This window comes from Lepisosteus oculatus, chromosome 12 (assembly GCF_040954835.1).
Source record: "Lepisosteus oculatus isolate fLepOcu1 chromosome 12, fLepOcu1.hap2, whole genome shotgun sequence".
NCBI lineage: Eukaryota > Metazoa > Chordata > Actinopteri > Semionotiformes > Lepisosteidae > Lepisosteus > Lepisosteus oculatus.
Genome location: NC_090707.1, coordinates 37,542,068 through 37,554,629, shown reverse-complemented (window position 1 = coordinate 37,554,629; position 12,562 = coordinate 37,542,068). Strand labels below are relative to the sequence as shown.

Here is a 12,562-nt window from a genome sequence, read left to right as displayed (position 1 = left end):
ACGTGTGAAACTCACTGACACTACATTTACACCAGTATGAGTTTATTCGTGAATCGCAAGCAGCAGATCATTACGTCATCAGCAGGATTGAATACCTTCTTGACCTTGTAAATATGCAGAATACATTTCCCCTAAAGAGACACTAATCAATCAGTAGATCAAATTAATTTGTCTCCAATCAAGATGTTGCCTAATTGCCTTGAGTTGAGGCAGATGGGTAATGATCAGGTGATATAATGATGTGTCCTTTTTGCGCAAAACCAAGTCCTGGATGGTTGCATCCTTCATGTTTTGAAACATCACGGATATTTTCCCTTCTTCCTTGGAATTAAACGTGTGATCATTCAGATTTGGTCAGAGGCCGAATCTGGCGCAAGGACATGTTAGGTTTAGGTATACAAGCCTTGTTGCCATTTGAATTATTTTGTCTCTGATAGGAGAGGAACTTTCAGATCATTTTAAAATAGCCCAAAACACCCCTTGTTTACATCTGTATCAGATCCTGTTTGAGACGCTTATGGCCAGAAACCACTAGACTGTGGACATTGGTGGCGGGGGTGGGATTCCCCATTACCTGTTAAACTTTTGACTGAAGAGTCCAGAAAAGTGCTATAGAAGTGCTAGGAGTTATTAATTATTACAGCACTGCAGCAGATCTGAAACTTATTGTTGGGAGACCCAGTGAAGACCGTTGACTGTGTATTTTGTGTTTGACTGGGGTGAGGCGGGGTACAGCCAACCCAGCCATCGGGGTCCGAGCGTTCCTTCGAATCCCCCCCCCTTCCATCATGCTGCCTGTTCTTAATTACGGACAGGTTGCTCCTTAATTTCCCAGGTGAACTTCAGAGGCAGGTCACTCATCCTCTCTTGAAAGACCTGGTCGAATCGCTCGCTCTGGGCGACGGTGAACACGTTCTTCCAGTCCCCGACTGTACCTGCGGAAATACAGACGAGCGTGGTGGGCTGGCTTGCAAATCCGGGAGGTGACCGAACGGGACCTCGAGGCCCTCCTAGCTTCCTGTCCCACCGTGTGCGTCCCCAAAGGCTAGCGCCAGTGATCCAGTCAAAGCCTAAGAAAACCCCACTGGGCTTTTAACCCCACCCCCGCCTCTCCTGCCTCGCCTTCAACTCAGATAAAACCGTTCACCCCCGCCTCCCCTGCCCCAAGAGCCTCGGCAACGCAAGGAAACCGTCTCGTTGCTTTTTGGGCTGGGATAGCCTGGCCCTTCCCTTGGTTCTTGCCGAAAGAAGAGAACTTCCCCGAACGCAAGAGGGCTTTCCCCAGACCCTCGTTTCCACAGGGCGCGCGACCGGCTGTAGACGAGAGGCCAGCCTGAGGACGCACAGTCCGGGTGGAGAGGGTGACCGATTTCCTCCAGCGGCCGTCGGCCGTGGGCGGCCCCCATGCTGGACGTCTCACCTTTGCGCAGGAACCCGCCTTTCTCCCTGAGCAGGAGGTCCGCGGGCAGGAACTCGTAGTTCGCTCGGGGGTCGTCCCTCATGGTTTTGAAGGCGGCCTTCTCCGCCACCCTGTCGACGGCCGCGTCGTCCAGGCTCCTGCCCAGGAAGGCGCCGATCTTCCGCACGGCCGACTTCAGGTCCTGGGGGAGGGAGGGGGGAGGCGCACAGTGGGACGAGCAGGACCACTTGTACATGCTGCACGATCCAGAATCGCCCGTGCCTTCCCCACCGACACGGATTTGGTTGAAGCTCGAGAGAACGCAGGCAGCTCCCCAGTCAGCGGAGGTGTGAACTCCGGTACTGAATGACTGGCTCCCGTGCGGACCGACAGCCCGACTCTCTCGCCCGCGCGCGCGCTCCCTGCCTGCCTGACCCCGCGGCGCGCCCACGCTCTCACCTGCACCATGTCCTCGTACGCCAGGAAGAGGATGTCGAACTGCCCCCGGCTGGCGTGCCACTCTCGGACGTGACCGAACCAGGACGAGCCTCCCACTGCGAACAGAAGAGGCGCGAGACTCAGGCCGCGTCCCTCGCTGACCCGCCCCGACGCAGGGTGGATCTCGACAGAGGAGGAGCGAGTTAACTCTCCCTCGTTTTGCCACCACGGTTCAGGTTTTGTTCCTGCGGTTGTCCTGGACCAGCAACGTTGTTCCTACAGCTCAAAGCTGTCCCATCCCGCCTCTTCCTCAAGGCTGGGGTTGTTGCCTTCAGAAACTAATGTGCTACTGGACTGACCTTTGACCTTTTCAGAGAGACTCCAATAAGAAAGCAACTTCTCCGTTTTTAATTCTTGTCCTTCTCAGTTCTTGCTGCTACCAGCTCTGAGGCAGAGCAGGTGATCAGACCCGTATTAAATACGTAGTGTGTGACACTAGATTTCTAATAATATTAGGAAGTGACAGAATTTTATTTGTACACACTGGTGCAGTGGAGTGTAGCAGACTGCCCTTCTGTACTGTAGCACAGCCTTTGTAATTTATGGGAAAGTGCTACTGCAGATACAATTCACGGGTCTTGAAGTTTTCGGACAGTGTTATCGTACCGATGAGATCTCTTTGCCGCAGAATAAAATAATTCTGTTTCCGGAAGTCATTTTGGAAGCAGAAAATCTTTTTTTTTCTCTCTGCTGCAGCGTTGACGTCACAATGCTAAACCGTGTGTTAGATGAATACTACTTCTAACCAGTCGGCAGGCATGGCTTGGCTTTGAGCCTCTGCCTTGCGTACAGGGCTCATTCTGCACTTAAATCAGGAAACCCCATCAATGCCAGATAGGACCCGATCTCAGTTTCCCCTCATATACCATCTCCATTCAGGTACTTCTCCATGAAATCCTCAAAGCTCTTGGGAGTCTCCAGCTTGGCCCAGACGTGGGAGAAGTAGAAGTAGGACACCATGGCATCTTTGGGGTTCCGCATGACATACACAACCTGCAAGACAACCAAGTGTTCCGGGGTGAAACGCCACAAATCCTGGACATCACAGCCAGGGTCCCAGTCCAGGATGAGCCCCGACAGCCTGGAGATCACAGTCCAGGGTCCCAGTCCAGGATGAGCCCCTACAGCCTGGAGATCACAGTCCAGGGTCCCAGTCCAGGATGAACCCTGACAGCCTGGAGATCTCTGGGTTTGTTCTAGATGGGAAACCTGCTCATGACCTGCAGGCTATTTGTGTTCATCCTATACTCTGACATTGGAAGGATTATACTGAACTCATTCAAACGCAAGAGATTTTCTGTAAGTGCTTATTTCTACAATTATCCACAGGTGCTCTGTCTGCAGTCCTGAACCTGTGGCCTATATTATTCCATGGAACAGGTGCACAGTTCATATCTTATCAAGTGTTATGCAAGTGTAAATAGAGGGATGTTACATAAAGCTCTGCCCACAGATCTGCTCATGACAAAGTCCTCTATCTAGAACCAGTGCTTTTAGCTCAGTGGATATCACAGGCTATTGACCTTTGTTTCAGATTCCAGCTCGTACTTTTCAGAAGTCAAAGTCATCGGCGGGACGTGAAAATGAATTAATAATTCATTAAGTGATCGGTCTCTCTTCCCTTCTCCAAGCTCTATAGTGTCGAGTGTAGTTGGCGGACTGAACCAATACAGTCCCAGCTAATGCAACATGACAGCTCATCTTCCTATATTTCTATAGGCGATTGTAAATATATCACCAGTCTGCCACAGACACTGGTGACTCCAACGCTGTTGGGTTCTGCTTACACAGCAAATGGGAAATGTGCCCCCCTCTTTAATGGGTCAGCGTGCGGAATGTTATTTTAGACAGAAATACTGTAGTGGAATAATCTTGTGCCACAGCAGCAGTATCGTCTCCACAGTCCAACAGCCACACAGGACTCCAACCAGCCTGCAAACCTACAGCTGTCCTTCGGCAGTGCTGATGACAGGGTGAGGACAAGTTCACACACTGCCCATCAGTGCAGAAAGTGTGTGAGAGAGCCGGCGCTGTGCTCAGCCGGGCCCCCTCCAGCAGGGGGCGCCCACGTACCTTGGCCCTCTTCTCCCTCAGCCCCCGGGGCAGCAGGGCGGGGGTGAGATGGGAGGCGAAGAGCCGGGGCGAGGGCCGGAGGTTGTAGTCGGGGCGCCCCTCCCGGTACTCCAGCCAGGGCATGCGGTCCAGGTTGGTGGGGTACGGCTCGGGACACTCGTCCTCGAACAGGCGACAGAGGATCTGCTGGGTCCACACTGTGCCTGGCACAGAGACAGCGAGAGGAGGAGGAGGGGGGTGCTCAGCGGGGCTCACCTCTGTACCCCTCCACAGCCTCTACAGCTGAGCATCGCATGATCCAGGTTCAAAGATGGGAAAAAGTTCAAGTTGCATCGCTTTGCACATCCTCGAAGGCCGGATTGGGAACCTCAAACCTCTAGAAGACTACATATGGCCTGGGGGGTCTCCCCTTTGCAGTTACAATTACAGTGTGCTCAGATACTGATTAGGATAAAATCAGTTTATTGGCCAGATACAATTTCTTGCATTAGGAATTGCATTAGGGGCATACCACAGCTTGCTCTCCATGAGACACACAGACGGGGAGAAAAGCTGGGGGTCCACTTAACATTCGCGTTGGACGGGCAGATCCATCATCATCATCATCATCATCGTATTCAATCGCGGCTTTGTTCCAGAATTGACTCCTCCGCGGAGCGGGCCGGCGGAGTTGCAGTGAACACGGGGACAGGGGCACCCGGGTTAGATAACAGGTCAGGCTGGAGAGCAGCAGCTTAGAGTGAGCGGCACTCCCTCAAAAAATAAAACAATTTTACAAATACTGTAGTCGGGATACCTGTTTTTTTTTCCCCTGCTTGAATTCTGCCTGTTTCCCTCCCCGGTGAGAGCTGATACTCCCTCCTGCGTCACCCGACGGCTCGGGATTCGCCGGGTCCCGGAAGAGAGAGCCCGGGCTGCACTCCTACCTGACTTGGGGTAAGTGACCAGGAAGACGTCGCTGTCCCGGATTTCGAAGTCCTGGAGGGAGTCGATGTACTCGGGGGTCGTCTCTCCGAGGGCGAAGTTGTAGCCTTTGTGGCGGAACAGGTAGGGGCCGATACGCTCGGACCCGCTCGCCATTTCCAGCCTGTCTTGAGGGAACACGCCTGGACTTCGCCTCTTCTCCCGGAGGAAAAAACAAAGCCCACTTCCGGGCTCCACACACCCTCGCCCACCCAGCACGTGTTTTTTTTTAAATTGCAAGTACAGTGGCCAGCCGGTTACTGAAGCAGGAATGACTTTATTCCTTTTTTAAAAAAATGTTTTTGGAATGTTACACCTATTACATTTTTTTAACTTGGCAATTAAAGTTTATTTTGTGTTTACAGCCACATCCAGTATTAAGATAGATCATAGAGGAAAATAGCCATAGAAATAAAAAATCAACCAGTTATCTCACATTACTGGTGAATCAGGTGTTCACCTCTCTGTGCCCATGTGTTTTTTTTTTAATCTATCCTCTAGTTTTTATTCTTGAAAGTTTTACCAAATTACTTTAAACTCTTAAACAAAAAGGGTGCATCTGAATTGCATTAAAAAAAAACGGTAATGTTTTTAACCTGGAGGGCTTCTTGTGTCTGTGTTTCCAGATCTCTGTAAAGATCAAGTTCTGGACAAGCCAGGAACAGTTGTTAAGTTTGTCTAAATTAAGACAAATATGCACAGATTTTGAACATTAACAACTGAGCTAGACTGCAAATCTGCAGACACATTGACCCCTCCAGGGCCAGGACTGGACAGCCCTGCTGCAGACACACTGACCCCTCCAGGACCAGGACTGGACAGCCCTGCTGCAGACACACTGACTGACCCTCCAGGACCAGGACTGGACAGCCCTGCTGCAGACACACTGACTGACCCTCCAGGACCAGGACTGGACAGCCCTGCTGCAGACACACTGACTGACCCTCCAGGACCAGGACTGGACAGCCCTGCTGCAGACACACTGACCCCTCCAGGACCAGGACTGGACAGCCCTACTGCAGACACACTGACCCCTCCAGGACCAGGACTGGACAGCCCTGCTGCAGACACACTAAAAGAGATTTTGCTCAAAAGTACATCACAAAATAATTTCAGCTGCCGTCTCTATTAAATCACATGGTTCTGTTGGAGAGAGGCCACAGGGTTCATCCCAGCTTTTGAGACTGGTAGATTCACAAAATATAAAACCTTAATACAGAAAACACAAATTATAAAAGAGAAACCCAGCCTCTCCTGCCCTCAGCAGAAAACACCTCAACGCGTCTCGCCCCCCTCCCCTCCTCCAGCTGAGCAGGTGTCCAGCGAGACCCGGCAGAGACCATCCAAGCTGAGCTCCGTCTTCTATCTCTTCTCGTGTTTCAGGGCTGAAGCGCAGCTGGGTTTCCTGAGCTCTACAAAGGGAGCTGTCCAGGATCACAGGACACCCTCACTCCTCCAATCCTCCTGGCTCCAGCGAAGCGAGCAAGTTCTAAAGCACACCGGGAGGAAACCAGGTTTGACAGGGTGAGCAAGAAACAGATGAACCAAAAATGAAAAAGATTATAGTGCCTTTTTATGACAATGGAGGTATAGGGCAGAAATGAAGAAAAATACATAATTTGCATTCGTTTACAGTGACTGATTAACAACACTGCAAATCCAAGAATCTGCCTCTGTGTCTGAGGCTGAGTGAGTGCAGGTGTGAGCCTATTCCGAGGGCATTACCTTCACTGTCATGCTCCTCAGTCCACAATACAGCAGGACGATTGTGAGACACAGGGTTCACTCTGGGGTTTAAGCGTCGCCAGTTGTCCAGTTGGGTGAGCAGCTCTTGTGAGCTCTGTGCAGGATCCACTCCCACTTACAGTGTGAAGGGCTTTGATTTACAGAGGTCAAACCAATATCTCAATTCAGCAGAAATAAGGAGGTCTCACGTTTCTTTCTCATTTGAGAAGAGTAGAGAAGGAAGCTGGTGACTTTCATCACTGTACTCCTCTTCCTCGAAAGGTATAAACTCAGTATCGCTCTTGCTGTTTCTCTTAGCCAATCGGAACTGGAATATTGTCATTCATCACTGTTCTTCATTTCCTGGAGGCGTCTGTGACCATCACGTCCCTGTGTTTCGGGAGCATAGCCGTGTGTCTGAGCCGCTACAATGTTCTGGTACAGTACTCGGAGGGACCTGGGTGTTCTAACACACAGCCTGCTCACAATCCCAGAGCCCTGACCGTGCACGGCCTACAGGAAGAGAGGAGCATGGGTTGTTGAAGTGCTGCTGAACTCTCAGTCTCACAGGAGACCATCCTCTGAGGCCCATCTGCTGTACAGCTCACAGCACAGACTGAGGAGTGTCATTGCACTCCCTCTGTCCAATTCAGTGTTATTTCAAAACGTAATTCTGAACAAATTGTTTGAACCTTGGCATTGGGCTGCAGCAAGCTAAGAGTGCTTAAATAATTTTGTATTCCGAGACATTATATGAACAAGGACAGCGGATTTATGTCCTATATATTGTTTTACTTTACAACACAACAAACCTTTGTGTGCACGATTATTAATTAATTAATTAATTAATTAATTAATTAATTATTAATTAACGCTCCTTCCTGGTGTTCAGGGTGTGAGGATAGAAGTTACTGATGAACTAGTCCTTGTGTGTCAATTCAACACAAGGTATTCCTTTATTTCAGTGGTACAAACATAATGCACAATAACACACCCATCGGAACTAATAACCCCACTCCATACTCAGATTTGTGACAACAACAATTTATGCCCCCTGTTCTGATTCATGCCTTAGTCAATACAATCGGTGCAGCTCAGTGTCCTTTGTAAGAGAAGTCTGTGTATAAACCATAGGAAGAGCTAAAGGTGAGACTCATCACCTATTATAAAACCTCTGAACGGCCGTTTGAATTGAGTGCGCAAGTCTGCAAGGGCTGAGCATCAGGACTTCAGGGCCCCTCGTGCTGAAAACAGCATGTCTCCTCCTTCCTGGTCACAGACAGACACGGGCTGAGCTGCTCACACCACACACCTTGCTGCACACTGGCAGCAAAGTCACGGCTCAGAGTTCAGTTTCAACACATCTCTCGCTGGACTTGTCTGGGAGCCACGTTTTCGTGACAAGGTCCCCCGTTCTTCCTCCAGCCTGTGGTTTACGTTCAGAAGCCTCTGTGACGTGGGAGGGAGCCGAAGAGACAGTAGGAGAGGGAGAAAGAAGAAAGAAACTGCGACCTTGTTTCACCAACAACGTTCTGCACAGCTCAACTGAGAAAAGTTGGATCGATGTTGTATACACATGTATTAGTGATAGTTTTTTTTAATTCTCTAATTGGTAAATGTGCTGTTGGTTCATGTGTGCTGCTATATGTGAATTATGAATGTGCCAGTGTCGCCCTCTAGTGGCCTGTTTTAAATCAGCTAAAGGTCCTCTGGGCAGTTTGTAGTCAGTCTTTTGCCTGAAGTGCTCTATGTGCATCATGGCATTTCACTGATTATGTGTGAGGTTCAGTAACTCCACAGTTCCTTCAGTACCCAGGACAGTTATCCTGGACAGAAACAGAGCTGTTTCAGAACCAAGGACAGCTCCACTGCACTAGCAGTACCCAGGACAGTTATCCTGGACAGGCACAGAGCTCTTTCAGAACCAGGGACAGCTCCACTGCTCCAGCAGTACCCAGGAAAGGCAGGGCTGTGCAGACACTCCGGTTGTTCCCCAGCTTTTCTCCCCCACAGGCATTCGGAGTAAAAGCACAGTCACAACACTAACCAGTGCTGTAACTAAATTAATTTTTCTGAGCATGCCTCCGTCAGTCCTTTAGATGTCTTCACTACAGGACAGGGGGGTTTTGTAGCTAAGATAACACACTGCACAACACTGGTGGAACAGGGGCTGCATGGTGGACCACCTAACCTTCTGAAGGAGCCTAATGTACTGTTCAGATTTTCTGCTTTGAAATCGATTGTCCTGTAAAATTAAACCTCACAGATGTAGTCCAAAGACTAAGGTGTTTAATGTGTCCTGATGTTAGAGACAGCATGTTGCAAGGCTGTAGGTCTGAATCAGGTGCGGTAGAGCCCAGCCCTGAGTGGCCATGGTGTGTAGTGTTGTGCTCCGGAGCGGAGCTCGTCTAGCTGGTGTTGACATGTTTTTTCCCCACTAGATGGAGACATTGCCATAAAACACAAGCCAAGTTCACACTTGACTGTAAACTGGATCTTTAAAAGTCAGTGGTGCAGGGTTTTGCAGTGCTGTCTCACGCCCCATTCCAGACCTGGGGTGTGGACGTTGCACGTTCTCCCTGTCTTTGCGTGGGTTTCCTCTGGAAGCTCCGGGTTCCTCCCACACTCCAAAGACACGCTGGCGGGTTCATTGGCTTCTGGGAAAATCGGCCCTGGTGTGAGTGTGTGCGTCTGTGTGTGTTTTGTGATGGACTGGTAACCCATGAAGGATGTGTCCTGCCTTGTGCCCATTGCTTGCTGGGATAGACTCTGTCTCCCCCATAACCCTGTATTAAACGAAGTGCTTAGAAAATGGAATGATGTTGTAGTGCCATTGTGTCAGTATCAATATCCGTGCTCACAGATGTGATGATACGTCTGTTTAAATCTCACTGTACACCCAACTCACTTTCTGAGATCTAAATCCAAGTGTGGATGATTCCCCACCACCAGTCTGAAAAACGGACATTTTGAAACTGGAACAAAAAAAATATATAAAACTGATCACATCATAAAACTTAAAAAAACTTACATTGAAACTATTTTAACCTGTGTAAGACAAGACAACCCTATGTAGGTGTATTAAAGTCCCTGTTATTTATTTATAATTGGCATAATTATTAGCAAGATGCACCTATCCAATGTATGTGAGTCTTACATAGTTTGAGCCTCCAGGATCATGAAGCACGATGTATTCAAAACTGAGTACAGGAAGGGCTTCTTTACACATAGGTTTGTGGGTGTATGGAACAAGCCACTGAGCCATGCTGTTGGTTTCATTCAAGAAACAGCTGGATGGCATCCTCCAGTCAGTACGTCTTTACACAAAGGGTGGTGGGAGTGTGGGGCAAGCTGCCCAGCTGGGCTGTTCAATTTCTCATGCTCTTGTGTTCACTGTATGGTGAGGCTGTCAAGCCCCAGCCTCCCTGCACGCTTTGGAGGCAGCTGCAGTTCTTGTATCTGAGATTGAAAGTCTTATTTTATATATAGAACCACTCTGAAAGCTCGCCTGGATAATTGGCTGGGGAAAGAAAAAAAAAATCAAAGTCCATTTCGCCGTGCTTTGTATCTCTGTTAATCCACTGATCGAAAAAAATATATAAAAATTTTCCAAACAGATAACAAGCTTTTTACCTCCTCCCCACATCTGACTTTTATCGCCAAGGCATTAACTTCTGGCTGTCGTCATGGCGATATGTGAGGCTAATTCAGTCCTTGCATTCTTTGTGTGTCTACATCTTTGAGTGAATGTGCGTGGCTCTTTGTGTGCGGCCAATTGCGTATTGTATTTCAGGGGTGTCCAGTCCTGGTCCTGCAGGGTCTGTGTGTCTGACTGACCCTCCAGGACCAGGACTGGACAGCCCTGCTGCAGACACACTGAACCCTCCAGGACTGGACAGCCCTGCTGCAGACACACTGACCCCTCCAGGACCAGGACTGGACAGCCCTGCTGCAGACACACTGACCCCTCCAGGACTGGACAGCCCTGCTGCAGACACACTGACCCTCCGGGACCAGTACTGGACAGCCCTGCTGCAGACACACTGACCCATCCAGGACTTGACAGCTCTGCTGCAGACACACTGACCCTTCCAGGACCAGGACTGGACAGCCCTGCTGCAGACACACTGCCCCTCCAGGACCAGTACTGGACAGCCCTGCTGCAGACACACTGACCCCTCCAGGACCAGGACTGGACAGCCCTGCTGCAGACACACTGACCCCTCCAGGACTGGACAGCCCTGCTGCAGACACACTGACTGGATTATAACTGGTCATCATGTTCCTCTACATTGACCATTTTTTTTAATAAGCTCCTTGCATATCAGCCTCCACAACATGGCCTGGTAATTATTTTCCTGGAATGAAGAATAATTCCCTTCATGAAAAAATGAGTGTTGTGCAGAACTAGTTCCACTCATTCCACTCTGTTAGGTGAGCTCATTTTTAGAGATAACAGATGGGGTCAAACTAATTTATTTCCTTTTAGTTAAAAAACATATGTGTTGCAGCTACAGTTAGATCAGGCAAATCATTTCACACAGGGAGGGAGACAACAACAATAAAATACACAGGGGACTTGTCTGTAGCAAGTTGCAACACTCATCCAGGACTGGGACCCTGGCTGGGATCTCCAGGCTGTAGGGGCTCATCCTGGACTGGGACCCTGGCTGGGATCTCCAGGCTGTAGGGGCTCATCCTGGACTGGGACCCTGGACTGTGATCTCCAGGCTGTAGGAGCTCATCCTGGACTGGGACCCTGGCTGTGATCTCCAGGCTGTAGGAGCTCATCCTGGACTGGGACCCTGGACTGTGATCTCCAGAATGGAAGGGATTACTATATAATGGACTAAAAACCCTTACTGTTGTCTCCCACTTATCGGGCATCTAGTCAGTAAAGAATTAATGTATCTCGTAGCAGTACACTCACTCTCTCGGGGGTACTTCTCTTTTCATATCCTGATTAAAAATATTGAGCCCCCTGCCAGAAAATGTATCGACTCAACGTATTCCACAAAGGTCAGGTTCGATTGCAAAGGGAGCAAGGCAGGACCGGAAAAGCTGTCCTTTCCTAGCTCTGCGGTCTGGAGGGAAGTTCGGGTTCCTTGCGAAAGGACGGGCGAGAACGGATTTCGCTTCGGGCTCCCGCGCGGGCGGTGATGATTGAGCAGCGAAGACGAGGGAGGCCGATCTGACGATAACAGAGGCTTGGCCCGGCCTGGGGGGTGGGGGGTCTTCGCAGGAATGGGTCCCTTGGAGTTCGTTTAAAGGGCCTGACAAGGGGAGTTTTGATTAGAAGCACCGGGTGAGTTGTTTAATATTCCGACAGATCTAGTAACGGCGACATTCATTTACATTTTTCGATCAGCGAGATTGACTCTCAGCTGGGCCTCATTCTGCGGACACAATGAAATGCCATTAGCGAAACCCTTCCTGGCTGGCCGGGGATATGGGTTATTTCAGATTGCATAAACCGACTGCCCGTAGGCGTTCGCAATTCAATAACTAGGTTGACGTAGGTGTGCAGAGGAAATTGCCGAGGGGCTGATTTTGACATTTTCCTTCTGTTTTCAAGGAGCCTCTGCGCTGGGCCGGCGGGGGAGGGCAGCGCGAGGAATGTGCGGCTTCACATCCACGTGGGATTGTTTCGGAAAAGCACGGCTCTAGGGAAGAGTCCAGAGCCCTGTGACTGGGCTGTGTCAGTGTGCTGGACTCCACAGGGACTAGAAGAGTCTAGAGCCTGTGACTGGGCTGTGTCAGTGTGCTGGACTCCACAGGGACTAGAAGAGTCTAGAGCCCTGTGACTGGGCTGTGTCAGTGTGCTGGACTCCACAGGGACTAGAAGAGTCTAGAGCCCCGTGACTGGGCTGTGTCAGTGTCCTGGACTCCACAGGGACTAGAAGA

The 12,562-nt window shown here is 49.9% G+C and overlaps 1 protein-coding gene and 1 long non-coding RNA gene across 2 annotated transcripts; one reads left to right on the top strand and one right to left on the bottom strand.

Moving 5' to 3' along the window:
* Positions 1-31: 31 nt before the first annotated feature.
* LOC138242048 (amine sulfotransferase-like) lies at positions 32-5,114 on the bottom strand. The gene is made up of 6 exons (XM_069196897.1): positions 4,897-5,114; positions 3,971-4,173; positions 2,764-2,890; positions 1,859-1,953; positions 1,421-1,601; positions 32-935 (listed from the first exon to the last, which is right to left on the bottom strand). The coding sequence occupies exons 1-6, from the start codon at positions 5,048-5,050 to the stop codon at positions 802-804; spliced, it is 894 nt and encodes a 297-aa protein (XP_069052998.1). The 5' UTR covers positions 5,051-5,114; the 3' UTR covers positions 32-801.
* Positions 5,115-6,321: 1,207 nt separating this feature from the next.
* LOC138242053 (uncharacterized) lies at positions 6,322-8,389 on the top strand. Its single transcript, XR_011191324.1, has 3 exons — positions 6,322-6,457; positions 6,977-7,096; positions 8,084-8,389. It is a non-coding gene; the product is annotated as an uncharacterized lncRNA (long non-coding RNA).
* Positions 8,390-12,562: the final 4,173 nt, after the last annotated feature.

Bases quoted from the DNA above. Each gene is read 5' to 3' on its own strand.
- LOC138242048 (XM_069196897.1), bottom strand. From the start codon at position 5,050: ATGGCGAGCGGGTCCGAGCGTATCGGCCCCTACCTGTTCCGCCACAAA. The intron at 1,954-2,763 runs GTATATGAGGGG...TTCTGTTCGCAG, and splicing joins GAAGTACCTGAATGGAGATG to TGGGAGGCTCGTCCTGGTTC. The intron at 1,602-1,858 runs GTGAGAGCGTGG...TCCCTCCCCCAG, and splicing joins CGTACGAGGACATGGTGCAG to GACCTGAAGTCGGCCGTGCG.